This window comes from Alligator mississippiensis, chromosome 3 (assembly GCF_030867095.1).
Source record: "Alligator mississippiensis isolate rAllMis1 chromosome 3, rAllMis1, whole genome shotgun sequence".
NCBI lineage: Eukaryota > Metazoa > Chordata > Crocodylia > Alligatoridae > Alligator > Alligator mississippiensis.
The window spans coordinates 22,575,852-22,598,996 of NC_081826.1; the positions used below are offsets into that span (position 1 = coordinate 22,575,852).

The 23,145-nt window shown below is 40.8% G+C and overlaps 1 protein-coding gene across 1 annotated transcript in view; it reads left to right on the top strand.

Annotated features, from left to right (window-relative positions):
• MRPL13 (mitochondrial ribosomal protein L13) overlaps positions 1–23,145 on the top strand; it is a 65,960-nt gene that overhangs the window by 38,792 nt on the left and 4,023 nt on the right. Inside the window, exons 5-6 of the mRNA XM_014603858.3 lie at positions 4,446–4,532; positions 6,722–6,843. Of these exons, the coding sequence (XP_014459344.1) occupies positions 4,446–4,532; positions 6,722–6,843 (209 nt within the window). The remainder of the gene's footprint in view (positions 1–4,445; positions 4,533–6,721; positions 6,844–23,145) is intronic.

Here is a 23,145-nt window from a genome sequence, read left to right on the forward strand (position 1 = left end):
CATCCATCTTTCATATAAGCTGTGACCTCTAAGATACGGAGTGAATTCCAGAATGTCTGTACAATATGCGAAGAAGCATTTCCTTTAATTTTCTTCTGAAGTTTGTCTTCTGAAGATGTATTTTTTGTTTAACTTGAACACTTAAAGTATTAATTCTTTTCCTGTGTGGCTGTTTTTAATCGACACCATGCCTTTTTTTAGAACGGAATTTTTCTTTCTGGAACATGATTTAAAAAAAAAATTGGACCACATTAGTAAACAGAAATAGCCACACCAGAATAGATTGTTCATCTAGCTTAGCATCATGCTTCTAACACAGAACAAGCCAGATGCTTTCACAGAGGAAAGTGAAAAATTGGTGGAAACATCTCTTGTTTGAGAAACTGTAATAACAGTCATCAGAGTGTTTTAAAATCACTCTACCGGGCAGAAGCTGTTAAACAACTAGTTTTATAGATGTGTAGATCCTATGCCAGGCAGTCTTACACGTTAATACTCTGAATTAAACAGTAGTTCTAATGCAGTCTAAGGTGAAAAGCAAGTGTCAGATAAAAAGAAAATTGCTTACAGTTTAACTACATTTTATAAAGAATGATGGGCAGTAGATAAATTTGTGCTTGGAATTGAGGTAGTAAGCTGTGTTAGTCTGCAGACAGGAAGAAGGGAGGGCAAGATAGCACATTAGAGACTAATGGGTTTAGAGAGGCATGAGCTTCCGCAAGCAACAGCCTACTCATCAGATTCCAGGATTGGACTGGCAAAAAGAAATGTCTCTATAGAAGGGAAATGTGCAAGGGGGAGGAGGCTGCTAGGAGAGGTTATCAGGAAGAGACTCCCAGTTGAGAAGTGGGACAGTTAACAATTAGCAGGACATGTAAGTATGCTGCTAGTCCAGTCCAGTCCAGTGATGATTTCTTGTTCTGCAATTTCACATTCAAGTTGATTTTTATATGGTTTTGTTCATTTGTTTCAGGACAGCTACTGTTGGAGTATCTAGACACATTAAAATGTTCTACCCTATCACAAGTTTTTGTGCATTTCTGGAACTGATGTTGAATTTGTGTCCATTCATTCTTTTATGTAGGAATTGTTCCATCTGGGTAATAGAGATAGCAGAGGGGCACTGTAATCGGGTAAGGGCATTTATGACATTGGTGGAAGAGGAAGGGAAAGAACTGTGGATGTTATAATATGTACTGCTCGGTTCAGTGATGAAATCCGAGTCAATGAGGGGCAAACTGGCACCTAGGCCTGTGGCATGGTGTAAACTGGAGTAGGTGATCTGTTGCTAGATTGTGGGGATGGAGAGCGGACTGCCTTTAAGCCAGGATAGACTTGTTGCCCAAGGCTAGCTTGCAATATCATCATTTTCCAGGAGAGGTTGGAAGTCATTAATATGCATTTCAGCTGGGGACTGTAAGTGGTAGCCAGAGGGAGTATGTTGTCCTTGTCACTGGGTTGCTATTGTAACATGTCAGAGTGGGGCCTGACCTTGCCTTTAATTTGAGTTGATACAGTTTGGGGAGTCTATTCTAAGTGTAGAAATCCCTGAAATGTGCATCCCAGTGCTTGGAAGTGATGTGTGAGGTGCATAGGACTATTTTAAGGATAGAGAGGAGGAATTAAAGGTGGAAAGATACTGACCTTAGAAAAAGTGAACATAGATTTAAAAGAGAATGAAATGAAAATTAAGTTATGAGGAAAGATACTCATACAAGGTTCAGCTACTATTGGTCTCCCTGAATCTTTTGTTTTGCTACCGTGTCTAATTTGATTGACAGGATTTACTGAAGAAAATAATTTCAGATGAATAATTTGAATCCTCATCTGTTTTTTGGATAACAACGCCAATTCAAATGTGTTTGTTTACAAATTCATCCAGAATGATCTATGCAAGTATACAATTTAAATGCTGTTTAGTTCAATATATAGCTTGTTATGCATGTATATTTGTATGGCTTAGTTGACAGTAATTAGTACATATAGACAGGTTTACATTATTACAGAGATTATTTTTACCCAGACAGGGTCAGTCCTATGCTTTATTTCAGCTTTGCTGATGTCTTGTTGATCTCAATGTCTTTTGAGTCAAGAGAAAACATTTCAGTGAAAAGAAGCCTTATTTCAGGTCCCAAGTTATTTTGGTTTCTAGCGTATTATTTTTAACATCTTAGGGCTCCTACGCACTTGTGGGGAGCTTTATCCAACATGCTGGAAATCCAGTGCATCGGAGCAGACTTGATTAATCAAATCTGCTGGAGCATGGAAATTGACGCGCTCCGGCAGCCTCGGGTGTCCCTTGTATCGGCGTTGCCGCGTGTCTCAGTGCTGACAAAATAGTGGCGGTGTGCTTTGAAATAAAACATGTCTGATGAGCTTTAGTTCAAAATGCCCCACTGACATTTATTCGACATGGAGACACGCAGCGATGATACATGTGACCTGCGGGCACTTTAATTAGCATGGCTCTCTAATTAAAGTGCCTGGTGCCGCACTGGGAACACATGTAAAAATGCCTCACTAGCTAGAAGAAATAAATCTCTTTCGACGCATACAATTCTCTTAATCCTGTCTCCCTAACATCTAACGGTCTCTGATGGTAGTGCCTTACGCTACTTTTAGTGTCTTTCCTCAGACAATCTCAAAATGCTGTAGCAGATATTTATTAATTAAAAGTCTATGCATTTCTTCTAAGTAGAGAAGTATTATCTACAATGTACAGCTGGCAAAACTAGCACACACAGATGACGTAAAGACCAAAGTATTCAGTAATTTTAAATAGTCTAAGTTGAATCTATAGAGGTCTGATTCTTTTCCAAAGTGCTGAGCAACTATGCTCTCATTAATGGAAATGAAACTTTTAGTGCTTGCTGCTGTGGAAACCAGGCCCTGTATAATTCAAGCTCAGAACTCAGCTTTATAAACCCTCTTTTGTTTCCATTATTTTAAAGAATTAAGGATTTTGCTTTACTTATTCTTATATTTCACAGTGTTTCCTTTCTAAGGTTAAAGGAAGTGTTTACACTGTGACACTAGTTTCTTATGTTGAGGTATAGTTGTGTAAATATAAATAGCTGTGTAACTAACTATTAAATGCTTTTATTTTTTGTACAAGTTTATATAGTAAGGTTGTACAAATTGTATTCAGTCCTAATGATCACAAGTGGCACTGTTCATCTGGAATTTATACCTAGAAAATAATATTCACATGATAAATTTGTCCAGCAGTATTCTTGGTGAGGTGCCTTGCTCCTTCAGGCTTGCTCAAGACATGCCGCATTAACTATGTATAAACACACAAACACAAGAAGTCACCACACTGTGGTGTTAACATAAATACAGGGAAATATTTGGTGATTTTGTTCAAACTTAATTAGGATATGCTAAATGTAGGAGCGCATGTGTTTAATAGTATTTAAACCATACTTTTCCAATTTTTTATTTTTGTGATGTTATTAAACGCTGGTAAATGTTGGAAATGTATTGAACAAGACCTTATATATTATTGAGCTGTTTCAAACCTCCAGTCTTCATCTTTGAATATATCTATGGAAGCTTTCATACTGAGACATACAGTGTTGTTCTTAGCACTCTCTCACTGTCAGTGCTACTGATCAGGCATCACATCAAAATATCATTTAATTTAGGAAAGTTGTAAATACTCCCTAATCCTGAGCAATTAAATAACAACATATATTAAAGGAGACATGTTTGGAATCTCTTCTATACAGATGAGGTGAGTGGTGTGGCAAGTGAATAAGGCTGCATAACTGTTTCCATTCAGCCCTATCAGAGAAGGTGTTGGGGGGCTTCCACCTAACCTTTTTAACCCTGGAAAGGCCTGCGTGGGCCTTCTTTCACTGGGGATAACGGGTGCACAAAAACTGTCCTAGTCTCACTCCCTCCTGTCTCTACTGCTCTCACAATAGTTACCAGTCTTTGGCCTCTGAGAATAGTTAAGCTACATCTGCAGATGATGGTAGAACTCTTCTCTGTAAAGGTAATTATTGAAACAAAATCCAAGGACTGTAGGACTAGTCCACAACAGTGGTACTCAACCTTCTGTTCCTGCAGGCCAGATGAGTGCTCATGTAAAGTTAGCCCTCAGGCCAGATCCAGCATGGGGTCAGCATGCAGGGTTAGTCCATGGGTGCAATCCAGCCACTGGCCCAGCCCCATTCATTGGATCTGGCTGTCAAATGACTCCACGCCCAGGACCATGTCGCCCAGTCTGCACAGCTCCCTGCAGGTCCTCAAAACCAGTGGTGGGGAAGCCAAGGCAATTAATGCTGTTGTCATTCCCCTGCTGCCAAATTTCTGGACCTGTAGTCAGAGGTTGGGCATCACTGGTTCACACTACTTCTTACCCATTGTTTCTGTCCTATTGCTGTAACTGTTTCATATGCTGATTTTTATAATGTTTCATAATATGTAATCTCTTGCAGATTGTTAAACAGGCTATTTATGGAATGCTTCCTAAGAATTTACACAGAAGAACCATGATGCAAAGGTTGCACCTCTTTCCAGAAGATGTAAGTTGAGGGCCGTGCTTATTTATGTTTTGTTTCCCCATGCTTCAGGGAAGTATAGATTTAAGTAAGACAAAGCTTTTCCTTTTAAAGGAAGGCAAGTAAAAAGCAGCTTGTATGTTTTGTACTCACACAGTCCACATCTGTTTTCTCCCTTGTGGTTTCATTTTGGGTCAGTTGGAGGCTTATTTATATATTGTTATTTACAACCAGAAATCAAAATAAGATTTTTGTATAAACAGACCTTGGTTCCATGAACTGATTTTTCAGAATTTAAGATAGCAACACTGGAAATGCTCTGTAGTTCACAGGATGATGTTTGCAAGCTATAGACCAAACCTGGCAAGTTTGTTAAATCCCTGAAGCTTAATTAAAACCCACAAAAACTAGGAAGAATTTTTGCTGTTGCGATTTTAAATTTACTTCTCTAAGAGGGACAGAACTCACTAAATTCCTTCTGGGAGTTTAACCTCATTTCCTGCTAAATAAGAGGTTGCCTGACTGCTCATCCAATTCATATGTTTAAAAGAATCACTTCTTCAATCCACACTCATAGTACTGTGTAGAACCAGTACACAGCAGCTTTACAGTAGGGATTTATTAAAGCTAAGTATCAGCAACAAATTAAATGTGTGTATCCAGAAGGAAAAGAAGTGAAAATTGATCAGAAAAGCATTGTTTATAGATGCATTAATGTAAATAGTGTTAGAGTTATGGTGTAGCCATCCTGGTGCAGGAATTGCGAGGGAGGTGATATTTTTGATTGGACCAACTGCATCATTGGGATAAGATTAGACAAGCTTTCAAATACAAAGCATTCTTCATGAGGTCTGACCTAAGGAAGAATTCTTTGGATCCAGGAGTTTGTCTGATTTTATCCCAACTGTGTAGTTGGTCCAATAAAAGGTATCATCCAAAAAACTCCGTGCCTTAATGTATAGTCATTTCTTTTCACTGCCTTAACCAAACTGAAGATGCCCATTAGAAAAATGTGACAACAGATTTTCTGTATTGTTTTGTAAGGAATCTTAGATCAAGTAATGGACCACAATGTTAAGAGTATCCAAACTGTGATTTCTGGGGGAAAAGCCACGGCTTATTTATATTTGGACTTTTGCCAACGTTAAAATCCAAAAGCGCATATAGGTTTTCTAACCAATCGACTGTGAAGCATGTCATAGAATAATTCATTACCAACGCCCAGGCTCTTACTAGATAGGCATATACGTTATTCTCTTGAGATACAACATTAAAAAATAAAATGGGCAGTGAAAAGAATTTACAGCGTTTTTTCATGGAAGTACTTTGTACAGCAACAATGCAGAAAATGTATTTGTTTGATTGCTAGTATGCATTTTTGTTAGCTGGAGAAAGAGGTCCTCTTACTTATTTTTACAAGACTGGTAGACCAATGCACAGCAACGTAACTCTGCCAATAATTGTATTAACCTCTGCAGGGCTTCTTTCTTGGACAAGGCTTATTTTTGGAATTTCCATGAGTATCATTTATAATATATAATGCTAGATGGTTTAGTTCTCGTTGCCTTTGAGACTGCCTCCATCCTTACACCACATCAGGGCAGTTACTGGTGTATGAAATAGCTTTGCTGTTTATTTCTAGGTTTGATCTCTAGGAAGTGTGTAATAGGTCTCTCTTTTTTTTAACTTCCTCAAGCTTCTTGTCTCCTAAGGCCAGACTGTCAGTTCTTAGAATGTGGTACAAGAATTCGACTGTCTAGAGAACTATGGTTGATTGTGGGTGGTAGAAATGGAATTCCAGCTGGTGCTGTGGTTGTGTTTTGAGGCCTTTTTCAGCATTAGGTTTTTCAGTCATTTGTCTGTTTTAATATGAATCTGCATTAAAATATAAGATTAGTGTGTTGCTACGTAAAAGACTGAACACAGCTCTTCAGGATACATTATTCCTTGGGCTGAATGATATGTTATGTCTTTTTTATTTTTCGTTGTGGCTCAACTAGTGCTACTAATGTTATTTTGCGGTAACAGTAATGCTTATATAATGGGTTGGTTCATTTAACACTGAATCATAACTGTTGGCACAATGTTCAGAAAAGCTTACCTACCAAAGTAAATATTTATTAGGATTTCCTCTTTAGAATTGCAGGGCTGCAGGGAAGATTTGTTGTTTAAAAATTAGACAAGCAAGAATCAATTAATATCTTCCATTTAAGGTTATTCCAGAAAACATACAGAAGAATCTTTTAGAGGAGCTTCCTCAGCCACGGCAAATCCCCAAGAGGTTAGATGAATATACACAAGAAGAAATTGATGCCTTCCCAAGGGTCTGGAATCCGTAAGTGATTTAAAAACCTTTAAAAAAGCATTTTATAGACGTGCTGATGAGTGCTGGTAGATGTATGTAATTTATCAGCCTGTGGCAGGACACTGTTGGTGCCTGCCACTTGAAGGCTGGAGTAGGCAGTACCCAGGTGCTTGGGCATGGTGGCCTTGGGGGGTGGGGGGTGTATATCCACATACATACACCTTAATAACCCCAGCTCCTACAACCGGGTGGGTAACCCCATAGAAGGGCCCAAGAAGCTGGGCCCATGTTAGAGAGTGTGGGCTAGATGCTCAGAAGCCTGACTTGAGGCACCCTCAACTGGTCAATGCTGGGGCCAGGATTGGAAGGGTCAAAAGGGCCAGGGGCCCACCGCCAGGGATGCCCAGAGCCGAGGGCCTGGGGTTCCGACTGGCCTCGGAGGCGAGGCCAGGGCCAGTGTGGCCAAAGCTCCCGGGGGGGTCACACCTGAGAGAGGAAAGAGTTCAGCAAGCTAAGCAGCCCAGAATGAAGGTAGAGTAGGCCGCCTGATAGGAGAGATCTAGTTGGGGTCCAGACTGGAGGGTTATGGGGCCCGGTGGGGGGCCGAAGACGTCAAGAACTTAGGTGCCATCTGTAAGGCATGGGCTGCAGTGTAGGGAAGGTTTGGAGCAGCAGATAGCGCCCCCTGGCATAGAGGTGCAAAAATGGGCAGCCTCCCACCTAATTAATGCCATAAATTTGTATTGTCAAGGCATGGCAGGAGAGAGAGGTGGGCAGTTAGCCCAGAAACAGGTGGGTGGGATGGTCCCTGTTACACAGCCTCAAAAGAGAAATGCAGAAAAGCTTAGCTGTCCCTCTGAGGCATGGTACTTTTTCCAGGCTTAGAAAATAGAATTTTATGTTCTGGTTGCATTTGGCTTTTTTTAGGCCCAAATTTTCTATTTGAGGAACAAATGTCTGCAGTAGAAATACAAATGAGTTATAAAACTCCCTCTCGCTCCTCTCCTCCTTCCCTCTCCCCCCTCCTCACCAGCTTTCTATTTAAAATAAACATGCAGGACTAAAAATTATATTTGCCTATATTTATCAAAGAATGTAGCGGATGCTTACTCATAGAGAACCCCTTTAAAATATGGATTTGCTTTGTGTTGCATGTAGTTGCTGGCCACAGCAAATAGTTTTCACTGCTCCATCACTCTATGGGTTGATATTTATACATAGGATTTCTGTCTAGATATTGTGTGAAAGCAGTTTTAATCACTAAATGACTTGTCTACAGCACAAATCTTTGGGAGGGAACTTTATCATTTGATAAATTATTTCCTTTTCAGTACAGAAGTCATCCCTGTCCCCCTTCCTGAAAGCTGCAGTGATATTTGTAGTGTCCTGGAATGTCTTAATATGAGGAGGAAAATAGTAATTCATGTAATTCGTGCCCACATGGATGAGGAGCATGGGGTAGTGGTCAGAAGGCCGGATGAGTTTAGGAATCCTCTCTGCCATGTCCTATATACAGACCCCTAGGAGACAGCAGACCTCATGGGCCAGAGGGTTAGGGTGGCAGATCTCTCCCTCTGTCCTTCTTGGGAGGGAATTGTTCACCCCAACCACCCTGTGTCTCTTCTTAGAGGTGGCAGCTAGCTGCCTCCCCTCATCCAGAGCTGGTGTTTCTGCTGATGTCTCTGCTGGGGGTGTGAGAGGTGCATACCTATTGCTCAGTTACAAGGGAGGAGTGACCCTGGTACTGCGTGTCTTGGGACCTGAGACGACTGTCTTACAAGCATCTCCCCAGTGGGGCTCCCAGTCGATCTTCCTGTTGTCCGTCTTCATATAGCTGGGTCCCTGGAGTGGCTGGTGACTGAATTCCAGGCTCAGGTAGGCAGGCTTCATGCCATCACAGCTCATCAGCAGGAGACTAACAACTACTACTATTAGGATCTTCTCATGATGCCCAGCTATGTGAAGACTCACTAAGAAGCATACTCCACAGGTGGGGGTGACTTTACTCCCATTCCCAGTTGTTGGCAGCCCTGCCAGGCAGCCCCTGCAGCCCGTAAGCATGGGTTCTGTCTGGGTGGAGGCCTCAGTGGCGCAAGGGTGGGGAGCTCCAGCTGGGGCCGAGGCAGGAAGCTGCGAGGTATAACACGTCCCCACCATTGTGCTGCTACCCGTGAACTGGCCTAGGAACTGGCCAGTGAACTTCCTACAACCTGCTTACCCTGTTTGCAGTCCCAGGTGACTGTCTCCCTGGTTGCCTGGGAAGTCTCCTTTTATACCCTTCTGGACCTGGGCTGACTCAGCCACTTCGTTAGGGCTTCTGTCAGGCCCAGGTAGCAATCACTCAATAACTAGCAATCAGCAATCACTCAGCAGCATACTGTCCTAAAATAATGACATATGCTCTATGGGTGTTCAGCAGTTACAGCTGTAAAATTTTTCAGCATTAATTTGTGCTCTGCAAATAGATGTTGGGTGCTTCTACATGTACACTTTACTGCGTAGTTGACTAATTAGCTCCACAGTAAAGTGTCACTGTAATTCACGCTGCCACAACGCACGTTTAGATGGTGACTGGGGCTGGCTGGGGCACAAGGGTGCTACAGTGCAGGGGCTGCCTGCCAGCTAGCTAGCCCTGCACTGTGGCACCCTCATGCCTCCACCAACCCCTCCACTGCCTGATGCTGCCGCCAAGAGCCCAGGACTGACACCCCCAGGCTTTCTGCCAGGCCGGAGCTGCTCCCCCCTGGCTCAAATTGCTGCAATTCCAGGTGCATGTGTTAATACTGCACCTGGGAGCAGCTGAGTCTGGTGCAAACTGCACCAGAGTTTATTGCATTGGGGTAATTGCATGTGCAGATGCACGCATTGATTGCAAGCACCAAAACATTAATGAGTCGAAACAGAGTTGTATGTATGCATGAATGCACATATATATATGATCTATAGGTAGTTTCTAGAAGAGAGCTTAAATAACGATGTCATTTTGAATTCAGTTCATACTTTAAATTGGTCCATTTCCAAATTGATCATACATGTTCTTCAGTCGTGCTTTTAGTAGAATTTGTGACTTAAGAAGTGGTAACGTTGGAATTTTGAGTGAAAATAGGATTGATAGTTTGATTACATTGTGGAATGCAATGCAGACATAGATTTTCATAGACATTAGGGCCGGAAGGGACCTTGGAAGATCATCGAGTCCAGCCCCCTGCCCAAAGGGCAGGAAGTCAGCTGGGGTCATAGGATCCCAGCAAGATAAGCATCCGGTTTCATCTTGAAGGTGTTCAATGAAGGCGCTTGAACAACCTCCGGTGGCAGGCTGTTCCAGACCTTGGGGGCTCGGACAGTAAAGAAATTCTTCCTTATGTCCAGCCTGAAACGATCTTGTAGTAGTTTGTGACCATTCGTCCTCGTCATCCCTTGGGGCGCTCTGGTGAACAAACGTTCCCCTAGATACTGGTGGTCACCCCTGATAAACTGGTAGGTGGCCATCAGATCACCCCTGAGCCTGCGCTTTTCCAGGCTAAAGAGCCCCAGGGCTCTCAGCCTGTCATCGTACGGTCTGCTTCCCTGACCTCTGATCATGCGCGTGGCTCTTCTCTGGACTCTCTCAAGCTTCTCCACATCCTTTTTGAATTATGGAGCCCAAAACTGGATGCAGTACTCCAGCTACGGCCTCACTAAGGCCGAGTACAGGGGGAGAATGACGTTCATAGTATGAAGCTCCATATCAATGGAAACATCACCAGCTTTCATGAATTACTAATGATAATATTTCACATTTTTGTTATGGGAGTATTTAAAGTCCCAATCAAGATCAAGTTGTGGTAGGCACTGAATTGACGTGTGAGAAAAGATGGTCCCCACCTTAAAGGGCTTACAGTTGCATTTAAGAAGAAATGCAGCAAGCAAGCAATGGGAGGGCAGGGGAAAGCTATTGTATATTTATAGGCTATCCCTGTGATGAATTTTATGGTTCCACATAATTTAAAAGCATAGCAGGCTTGTTGATTAGTATATAAATAAAATAAAATATTCCTTGTCCCAGCAACCTTACAGCCCCTTTAATTAGCCAGCCTGGAATTTCTGAGGTAAGGGATTGCTGGTACTTTCTTGTATTACCATGAAGAACTTTAAAAAACTGATACAGAGAGGTGGCAGCCTAATCCAGTCTACCCTGAATGACCTGGTTAGCCTGGAGAAATGGTCTGTAATCAATTAGATGAGGTTCAACAAGGATGAGTGGAATGTCCTGCACTTGGGAGAGAATAATTGCTAGCACAAATACCCACTGGAAAGCAAGGAATATTCAGTGCTTTGCAAGATCAAACAATGCTTGTGATTTAAAATTAGGATTGTTTGGTTAACAGTAGGTTTTAAAATTTGGGTGATTACAGAGCTGCTTAAGAATATGTGACACTTGTATACTTTTAATTTCTAGTTAGCAATAAAAGAAACCATTGTGTTATGGACAGAAAATGCCCTTTAAAACAAAGCAAGTAATTGAATGTAAAGGAAAGGGAGGCTACACGCTTCAAAATAGAAAGTTTAAAGATTATGTGGAAATACAATAAAGTTTGTATTATTGAACAGAAGGGAACATTCTGCATTAGAAAAGTGTTCCTTAAATCGCTCCTCGGAGAAAAGGAAAAGCAAACAATTCCAAATATTTATTTTATTTAAAAGAAAGCAAAAGGAAGTCACATCTTTTAACCTGAATTTAAGGAATAAAAAAATCATTTTAACTTATTCAAAATAGTATTTGCCGGCTCAAAAATGTAGCACATACTTTCTGTGTTACAAGTTATGTACTGGTAGAGGTACTCATTCTATATGTATGGCACAGAACATTTGCCAGTGTATGGAACTTGTCCAAAAGATAATTTAATAATTTTATCTTTATTTAAAAATAACTATCAGCACAGGGGCAGAAAGGGATCTCGGAGTCATAGTTGACTCCAAGATGAATATGAGACATCAATGTGACAATCGGTAAAGCTAACCGCACTCAGTCATGGATTAGCAGGTGCATCATAAACAGGTCCAGGGAGGTGATACTTCCCTTCTATGCAGGATTGGTGAGGCCACAGTTGGAGTACTGCGTCCAGTTCTGGGCACCGCACTTCGAGAGGGATGTGAATAATGGCTACAAACTGACAGAGAGCAGTTTTAGGTTGGACATCAGGAAGAACTTATTTATGGTAAGGGTTGCCAGAATTTGGAATGGGGTTCCAAGGGAGGTGGTGCTCTCCCCTACCTTGGGGGTCGTTAAGAGGAGACTGAACAAGCACCTGGCTGGGGTCACATGACCCCAGCTGTCTTTGCTACCCAGGGCAGGGGGTCAGACTCGATCTATTGAGGTCCCTTCAGACCCTAACAACTATGAAATTTAAAAATAGGGTAGCGTATTCTAAACAGGACCCATGAGCAGGATTAATTTGTATCCTCAGATGGCCACATGCAGTTCCCATAACATATTAATAGTTCTTTGTCCCTAACGCACACAGATATAAATAAGAAGTCACATTATGGAATTAGTAAAGACATCTGTATTGGCTTTAAATAAATGTGTAGGTTTGGGGACTGAAATAATGGGATGGTAATAATCAAGTAATACTTCAGTACAAGGAGTATCTATTCAGTTGAAGTCTGTACAATATGTGAAATTCCTATTAACAGGAGAGTTATTAAATTTGCAAATCCTGTACATGGAGGAAAATGATGGCATTAGTCTCTGTTATCTAACCTTGTATGTGCACATAGAGCCTTATTCCCTCCTACACTATATACATGAAAGAAACTGATATACCCAACTTGGTAGGAGCTTTAGGTAAATAAGGATTAGCCATGAGAATGTGATTCCTCCTCTATAGAACACACATTCCTATGATTTCAGAGGAAAAATAAATAAATCAAGGGTATGAAGTTGTCCAGACTGAGTAGATTATGAGACGGGTAATAAATTATTGGAACTTTTACCTCTGTCTTTTCAGGTTTATCCTGTTTTTGTCATGGACATAGATCTGTTCAATTGCTGTGTTAAAATTGAAGCTCATTCAGGATAGTCTGTGTTGAATTCCTAGGCATGGGGCCTTTCTTAAGCATCAAACACACTCATCTGGGAGTGCATAAGTTAGTAGGCCAAAAGGTCAACCTTGAATCTCCTAGATATAGTGCTGAAGAATTGGGCACCTGTGGTCCTGTTTCATGACGCCCTTCACTGGGCCTCTCCCAACCTGCCCTACTCCTCCTGCCCTGCTCTGAGGAGCAGGGCAGGTTGGGAGAGGCCCAGTGAAGTAGGCCCATCAGGCTTGCCTACTTCCACTCTGGGCGATCCCTTCGGGTGCCTCCTGCAGCCTGCTCTACGGTTGATGGTCCTTGAGCCTAACACTAAGCCTACTCTAGCCACTAGCCCCTCACCAGGCACTAGCCTCTTCCTGCCCTCCTTTCTGGGGCCACTCTCTACCCCCTCACTGGGGCTAACTCTATGCCCCCTTCCTGGGGTTTGGGGTCTTACACCCCCAGGGACTCAGGTGCCTTTCCCTCAGCATGCCTGGGTCCAATGGCTGTTCTATAACCACTCCAGTGGGTAGTGGAGCTGGGGTTATAAGGTGCCTGTACCTGACTTTCACTGGGGAGGCAACTGGCCTGGCATTTCTGGGTAGCTGCCTCACCACAGGCAGCCCCACCAGGCCATCCTTCCCCAGCAGGGTGCAGTTGCCAGTCATACCCAGAACCAGGAGCCCCCTACCATCCCCATAGCTCCTTCACTGGCCTCCAAGGTGCTCCTGCCCAGCTGCCCAGGTGGGTGTTGTTCTGTCAGCAGCAGACTGCTGGCTCAGCCCTGAGAACCTAATCTAAAATAGTCTGCTCTGCTCTCTCCTCCAATCACATGGCACTCACAGGGTCATGTAACTGCCTCATCTAGCTGGTCTGCACTTGCTGGCTGCCCTGCACTCAAAGCCCTTAAAGTGACAGGCACCAAAGGTGCTCTGTCACAGTAGTAGCTTAAAGTTGGTGGGCTGAGTCTTTGTTAAGGAAAAAACCTTTGTTAAGGCTTTGTAAAGAGAAAAAGGTGGTTTTAGAGTTGAAGGCACTGCTGAGGTTCAGGATGCCTCAGCTGAGCCACACATTTCCTATGTGAACCAAGTCACTCAAGGTAAAATTTTAAAGGTGGTCTGAGTCCCTTTGAAAGCCCAGTAACTTTGGCTTTAAGTAATTTAATCAATTTTGAAGGTGTGATTGGTCCTTAATTTGTGCTAACTTTCTGTTCAGACTACAGCCTTTGACCAGCCCCAAGAAGCTCCTGCCCTTACTATATAGAGTTGTTGCCCCAGTCTTCATCCTGGAGATGTAGTCAGTCTTTCATACACCCTGCACCTGGCTATTGAGCAAGTTGAAGATGAGATGGACAGACCTTGAACTTGGTACAGTGGTCTGTGGGGAAAACAGAGGATAGTTTTGATATTTTCAGTATCCTGTGCTGCTGGGATTTTACTGTGAAATCCCTTTCCTTGTGAGTTATTTCTTGCTTACTGAGCGTTAACATGTTCATCTGCCAGGTATATAACAAAGCCCCTCTGTTTGAATAGACATCTGTAAAGAGCTGTGGTTCCTGAAGCAGGACTTCAATTGGGAGAAAGATGTCTTCACATTTGAATCTGGACTAATTAGTGTAAGATGTTGGGAGGAGCATATCAAGGATTGACAGAGCTCCTGCTGTGATGGAACTTGATTTATAGTCCCTGTCTATTGTGTGGGACACTAGTTTGAAAAGCACTCAAGTCTTAGAGTGGTGTCTGTTAGTGTTGGCTCTGAGTAGAGAGAAATATGGTGTATCAGTACTATCACCTGGTAATAGAATTGCTTTGAAAAAGATGTACATAACAGTGGAATTTCCCAACAACCTTTACAAAGAGAACAATGTAGTTTTGCACATATCTTTAGAATTTAAGAGTTCAACGTGAAAAAACAAGCATAAATCAGGCATGAGCTAAATTGCTTAGCCTGGACTTGTGGGGAGATCTTGTTCTTGTATTCCATAAAACTTCCAAAAGCTTTAGGACCTTGTTTTTGAATAGGTACCTTATTGAAATATATATTAACTATAACTGCTGCTTCCAAATATATGAAAACATAGACTTATGCATATATTCCAGTTTGGTCTGGGTCCATTCCGGAGACTTTCCTTTAAGGACATAAAGCAAAAATCTGATTCCTAGGAAAATGCTCTCAGTTTGCTACCCATTGACATATTGAGTGCCCTGTTCTCCAGCCAGCTTAGTGGGAACACTCCAAGGACCTCTGTGTAGGTCAGACAGTCCTTCTCTGTCTGGAGAAGTCTTCCAAACACTTCTGAAACTGTAAAACTTTACGTATTATAAACTCTGAAGTTTGGTTTAAAGAAAGCAAACACCTTTCTGCTGTTTGCTTTTGAGTAATTCACTGATCTCCAGCCTCAATCTGTACATCCTGCTTTGAGGCTGAGATTTCTGGGGCTATTCTATGGTTGTAATTAGTTTCCAACAAACCAGCACTAAGGAGGCAGAGTCCAGATACAGCAGTGCCTATCCATTTTGGTGTCACCCAGGTGCTACTGACTGGTGTGGCTATCCATGCAGTTGCTAAATGTTGGGTCTATGTAGGGCCTCATTCCTTTAAAAACAGGAATTCCTAAGTTTGCAGGTCTGAATTAATCTTGGAGAAAGAAATGAGGGCACCATGCCTCTCTTCCTTTCACTGTGCTTCACTGTGTAATAACTAGCCTGAAAATGTGCACAGAAAACCAAGAAACAGATTTTTCAAAACTTTTCCTTTTTTAGAAAGGCAGCAGCTTTGTTCTTTGCTCTGGGGGCAAATTTAAACTACAACTCTTAGGATGGCAGAAGCTAGAATGTGGTAGCACCTTGGAGACTAATAGGTTCAGAGAGCAGTGAGATTTCATAGGTGGTACTCTACTTTGTCGGATGGTAAGAATGTTTATTCCAGCAATCTGCTGGAGTAGTTTGCTGCCTATGGAGGTTCCGTCCTCTCTCAACCAGTTATTCTCTAAGATAGTGATTCTCAACCAGGGTACTGTAGCACCCAGGGGTGCTGCAAGATCTTTTTTAAGAGTCCTGAACAATATTAGCACTATTAAGTCTGCAAACACCTACATGTGATTCACAAGATAAACCTAGAGATTTCAAATAGGAATCTGAAGTGTCAAAATGTTTCTGTCCAGAGAGTTCTTTGCAACAAAAGAATTGCTCTGTTAGCTTTCACTTATTTTTTGACTACAGAAAAATAAGAGCTGATATTTTTCGAGGGATACACTGAGCCTAAAAAGGTTGAGACCTATTGCTTTAAGATGCCTGCCCTAACTTCTGCCTGACTTCAGACCAATTACCTATCAACTCTTCGAATGGCATTTTTTCTGAAAACTAAAAATGAAAGGTATGTTGGTATAAAACAGATGAATGGTATTAAAAATGGGTATATATTATGGTATTCATCTAATTATAATATAGAATGAAAAGCTAAATTGAAACTACAATATTGTTTAGATAAAGCATAGTGAATTAAGAAAAAGGTGGCAGCCACAAATCTAAATTTTAGTTCTGTTAATGAAGTTATTGAGCTACTTGCCCAGGTAACAACGAAATTGGATCTATTTTGCTCCTTTGGATTTATAAATATCCACTTACACTTGAATATTCATTTTTGAATGGGTAATTACTAATGATATCTTGCAAAAAGACAACATTTCATCTTCCTTCCTTCCAGAACACAACTTAATTGTGTATATCTTTTACTATAAACAAAAACAAAATCAGGTCCTTTCAGTGCCACAAAAAGTAAAGCAAATTGTTTACAATAAATAATACATTAAAGATAAATAATGAAATGTCACTGTGCATATAATATGCTTTCATCAACCTATAATAATGCTATGTTCCTGTCACCGATTTCCCAGATATGCAAAAGAGCATTCAGATATATTTTTACTGCTTAACATTATTTGAAACAAAGACTGATGACTAGATGATGGAGTGTCGTAATTTGTTCGAGTTGCTGTTATCTATTGTCTTCAGTTAGATAGCTAACTATTTATAAATTTTCTTAATAGACGTTTGTGAACCAGTGACTAATTTTTCTAGAATTCAGTTCTTTTCAGGCAGAAATGTGTTTCTGTCTGAACTCAGAACAGGGCTGGAATATCATTGAACTTCCTCGTATCGTTTTGGTCAGTGTGCAACTAACTCATCTACTTGCTTGCTCCAGGTATCGTGCTTTACTCTCAATTTAGATTGAAGAGCGTTAACATGTTCTAAAAATGGTTTTCTTCCGTGCTGATGTTTTCCCATCAAGAAGTCTTTTTATTTCTATATTCTAATCAAACCAACCTTGATGTTTCCAGACTGTTAAACTCAGTGTGTTCAAAACAGCTTTACGTAGACCTTTATGAGCTTCACTGTCTCCAGAAGTTGTATTTGCTGCTTTTATACTGCTTCAAACTGTTTATATTTAGCTGCTTCAAAGGCTTTGTGCCTTGAGGTCTTGTAAGTGGTTTGACTCCTGGGCAAAAATGCTAGTCATATGACTTCCATATGTACCATTTAAAACAGAAAGTGTGCTGACACTCAAGATGGGCACAGTGGTAGACCACAAGCTAAATTTGAACCTGTTGTCCACTCTTGTTGCAAAAAAGAGCCAACATCATACTGGGCTATATTAACAGGACTGTCTCTTGCAAATCACAAGTGATTCTGCTTCATTCAGCACTGATGAGGTCTCGCCTGGAGTATTGCTTTCAGTTTTGGGTCCCACACATCAAGGACAATTTGAACAGATGGAAGAGAGCACAGCAGACAGCAACCAACATTATTAGGGGACTGCAAAGCAAGATTTATGAGGAAAAAATGGACAAACTAGGGTTAGTCTGGAGAAGACTGACTGGGGTTTAATAAGTCTTCAAATACCTCAAGGGTGATTACAGAGAGGATGGATAGACTGCCTTATTTTCTCACATACAACATGCATCTTGCATCCCAGTTTTGTATTAAATGGAAACGCTAATTTTCTGCCTGGGATAGACCCCCCTGCTTTGATTCCTACTCCACCATGCAGCAACTGTGGTATTACTGTTCAGGCTACTGAGAGGATCAGTTGACTGAATAGCCCATTGTTCTCCACCCCACAGGTGTTAACAACTGCTTTTCCTTTTAATGCCTTGATGTTCCATTAATCAAGCTAACATTTCTTTCTTATGGCAAATTTGATGTCTGCTAGCTGTTCCTGGTCTCTTCTCCTATTTCTTAGCCTAAGCAGGAAAAGGAAGGTGACTCAGCTGAACATTAGGCTTTGCTTGTGCTCTATGCAGTTCTAACTCTGGCAAAATCTTTTTCTTCTTAATTCTGCCTTGTGAAAACAAGATGTATATTATAGTCTGCGTTATGTTTTATGTGAGAAAATATAGTATTCTTTGTGGCCGTAAGTGACAAGACTAGGAGCAATGGCCTCAAGCTGCAACAGGAAATTTTGTTGGAGATTAGGATGAACTTTCTGACTATATTGGAACAAGCTACATAGAGGCTCTGGAATCGCCATGCCTGGAAATTTTCAAGAGCAGGTTAGACAGACACTTGGCTGGAATTGTTTAGTTAGGGATGATGCTGCCTTGAGCAGGGGGCTGGACTAAATGACCTCATGAGGTCTCTCCCAGTCTTATTTTCCTATGATCCTGTGATCGTTTATATAAGCAAGCTATACTATGCAGCATACTAGTTCAGGGAAAAGGGGCTGTTTCCTTAAATATGAAATGCTAAATTCTGCTGCATTCCCCTGCAGTGCTGTTCTGTAATCACTGACCCTTCCAGTGCTCTTCCTGTAGCACTTGTGCTGCTATAGAGAGATGGAGAGAATTCTAAGTATTATAATGAAATGGCTAGCAATTTTGGACCAGTAATTTTTTTTTAAATGTCATTGCATCTGTCTTAAATTTTGCCAGGTTGGATTTCTTGCTGTCAAGTGCCAGGGGCATCTGTATTTTGCATATTACCACAGGTCTGCAGAATGGTTGTAATTATTCTACCTGAAATTCTGCAGAATGGATCACATACAGATTTTGAAGCAATCTTTCATATGGAATGGTTATTAACTTTTATGGGATTTTTAATATGTCTGGAATTTTTTTTTCTCGTTCATAAAGAGCAAAACTGAATTTTACCATATAAACACCCTTTTCAACTTTTCTGTTCTTTGATTACATTCACCTCTGTGTCACCTTATTGATGTACTTCATGAATAGGTTAGCTCTAAGGCACTGACCTTTTACAGTGCTGATATCAACTGCAATCCCATCTGAACAGCCATGCTTGTCTTCAGTAAAATTAAAATGAGTGTTTGGAATCTTTTGTGTGTATCTGGGTCATTTTCCTCATTGGGGAGGAGAAATGATTGCCTGCAGGTGATGAGAAAAATGGATCTGAACACTTCAAAGCTTCCAAACCAGGTGTGCTTTGCTGACTGAGGAGCAGGCATTGACAGGTAACTTCTTAAGGAGTATTGCCAGTCTTCATATTTCCCTTTTAATAGAAGCAACTTTAAAAGTAATGTTGAGGAAGACAATGTCAGAGAACTCAAGGTGATATTTTGGGAGTCAGTGTTCTGGGAAAATCATAGCCAATTGAGTTAAATTTGATTTTTGTATCAATGATTTGAAAAACAAAGGTCTGTGTAAGGGGTATCAAAATTAGTGATATCATTTTGAATTGAGGTTAAGTATTTAGGAAAAAAATCTTTCCTTTTTGGAGCTTGGAGAGGGAATTGCGTGGATGTTGAAAACAAGCGTTTATTCTGAGTGTTTAGTGGAAAAAGATTGGCAGTCGTCATCTAACTAGTCATGGGAGGGAGGGATAAGAAAGTATGTATCACAGATTATGTGTGATTAATTCTGCTTCACTTTGTTTGAAGGTTTAGGTGTAATGCCACCCTTAAATATGTAATTTTTGAAAAATCAGTGTTTAATGAAACATTGGAGAAATTATTAGTGTCAGAAAGAATGGTGGCTGTTTTACGTAAAAGCAAAAAGCAGTAACAATACTCTGTTTTTACAGACGTTGTAATCTTTATTCTATAAAATTAATGTATTATTTCAGCACTTCCGTAACATTACCAAATACTATTTTTAACTGTTTTCCTGTATCTGAGAATATAAACCAGTATATAAAATTCGATCCTCCAGCAAGTGTCCTAAATTGAACTACTTACGGGATGTAAACTCTTGAAATATTGGTAATTCTACTGTTAACATAGGTTAATACTCAAAACTGGCCTTCACGAACAGGATACAGTCCTCTCTTTGTTCCTTTCTTGTACTGTCAAGAGCCGGCTTTTGTTCCACAAAACATTGCTCGGGAGAGAGAAACACTTTAGCTGGAATGTGCTGACAAGAATTTGATAAGGATAGACCTGTGCAGAAAATTCGAAATTAAGTACAGTATAGACTTTCTGGAGTCAAAAGTGAGGTGATTTGAGAAAATTTAACACTGGACACTCTTTAACAAAAAAACTACTTGAAGAAAAATATATCTTAATCTTCTGTTGAATAATCTTCAATATCATCTTCATATCAACCACCAGGCTAATGATAAAAAATCATTAGACTGGTGGTTCTGTTTCATTGAATGACCAGATATTTATAAATTTATCTAGGCAGAAAGGGTTCTTCGGGTGAATCTGATATCTTTTATTAGAGCAACTTAAATAGTTGGAAAAAAGAACCTTGTCTGCCTATGTCCTTAAAACAACACGGCTACAACCTACACCCCTATAAATTTATCTTGCACTCCATTACATTTTTGTTTGACAAGTAATTACATGTTGAAATACTTCTATAAATGTTGTGCTAGAAGAAAGTGTCTGCTTAAAACAAGCTAGAGAGAGTGGTATGTGAAGCATTTACACACCTACAGGAGCCCAATTAGAGTCTTCTCATAGCTTATTAACATACCTGAACAGGCAACTCCAGTCTTAGAAGAGACAGACTACTACTGATTAAACAATTTTGTGTCTCAGCAGGAATGACCTTGCTGATTCCTCTAGTCTCCTTAACTACTGAATGTGCCTGTATTCAATTGGAGTTAGCTTATTATTCATGAAAGCTGTATATAACACAAGTGTTGTTTGCTCTTTAAACCCTTTAGTCTGCTACTCTTTTACATTTCATTCTTTTCTGCAAGTGTTTTATAGATATGGTTACATTTTAAGGATATTTGCGGAGATGGTTTTTATGTTTTTACGCAGTTAGTATGTGGATTTTGTTGAATGTACAAGCTTGCTGGAATTTAAACAATAGATAAGACCAGAATATCTGGATGAACCTGAACACAACATAAAAAGTTTGGAAATTATAATGATGCCATGAGCTAAATGTAATTGACAAGGTTATGGAAGAATAATGTCAGTAGATGATGGATGCATCTACACATGCATTAACGTGCTGTAGTTAATGTGCATTAAATCTAGTACCTCCATTGTGAGGTACTAGGAAAATGCTCATTAGCCTGTCTTAATGTGCATTAACTAAACAGCACACTTTTGAAATGACACTTAATGCGCATTAAGTAAAAAGCACAGATTTTAAGTTATTCTATGCATTAAAGTAAGCTAATACACATTAAGGCTAAGTACAGACAGTTAAAAACCCTCAAGCTGAATCGATTTAATCTCTGCAGTTTAGACTAACCTGCAAAGACCGAACTGAGAAACAACTGGACAGACGTTCACTTTTGATTCAGGAAGTGCAGCCACCTACCTTCAGTGGCTCAGGCTAGAAGCCCAGGGGCAATAGAGCACGGCTCTCTGGCACGTATCCGGTATGGGCTGTATATTCGCTTCCTCTTCCTGCTGCCCCCAAGGTCTCTAGGATTTGCAGTCCAGCCCCATAGCAGCAGAACTCTTCAGGGTTGCTGATCATTTCTTCTTCCTGCTTCTACATGACTCTGGAATTTGTAGTTCACAGTTGCAGCCAGCAATAAGTTTTTTTTGTCAGGGCAAGGCAGCTCTGTACTTGGGTGAAGGGAAGTTTAACACCCCTCCCTGCCCCAGACTCCAGCGAGGGTTTGCTGGTGGGGGGTAGGGACAGTTTCTGCCTTTCCCTTCCCCCACCCCCCTTTTCTGCTGGGGCAGACAGCCCAGCCCAGCCCAGTCCAGGGCTGGCAAGTATGCTGGGGGACTGTGATTTACCTTGAGCCAGGAAGGAGTCTGGGACAGAAGTTTCATAAACAGGTTCGACTCAAATCAGTTAAGTCTGATACTACATTCAGCCAGCTTTATATTATACCAATTTCATTCATTTTTAAACTGCTTTATGTGCACTGAACTTATGTTCAATTACAGGTTTAAACCAGTTTCTGATGACTTAAACCAATATATGTGAAACTTCCATCCCTAGCCTAAAGCACACGTGTAGACATGGCCACTTACTCCATAATTGTTCCCTTTGGAAATTCCTGCACCTTCTTCCAAAGTACCTGTTATAAGCCACTGTTGGAGATGGGATGCTGAACTAGATGGACCACTTTTCTGATCTGGCATGATTGCTCTTGTGCTTACTAGTAATAGTGAGCTCCATGACCTTTTCTTTGAAAATTATTCATCATCTCTGCGTGAAAGAAAGTCATCGTCATGTGCCAGTGCCTCCCCATTCTCCAAATCTATCCCCTTTCTCTTTGAATCTCTGTGTAGAGGAACTCTGTGGAACCTGGTATGAAGTTCATAGACTCCTCCTTAGAAAACAGCACACTGGAGAATTAACACATTGCAAATGGACTTTGAATTAGTTAGCAAGGTGACTTCACAAGGTATTTACCTGTTTAATGACAACTGGGCAACCTACTCAGAATATTTCAGTGCTTGAATGACGATTAAGTAGGAAAACTGAAATAAAATTCCCTAAAACCCAAACTGGACATCCGTTTGAGAAAATGATGTTATATATTTTGAAGGATTTCCTCTTCTTATTTTCAAACTGGCCAAGTAAAAGTAATGGTGAGACCTTAATCTTTTTAATCTGTTTTAGGTTTCACTTCCTGCTTTATTCCAGAAATAAGCACGCACAAAGTTTTATCTTCAGTTATTCAACACTATGAAAAATAGAGGGTACTGGGCACGTCTACACATGCAGTTAATGCGACTGAATATATTCTGGCTCAATTTGAACCAGGGTAAACTAATTGCGACATCACTGTGTACATGTGTGTTTAAGCGCAGTAATTTACTGCACTGCTAGACACCACTTGTATCTGATGGGACTGTCCGGCAGCACTACCCAGGTCTTTCAACCAATGCTTC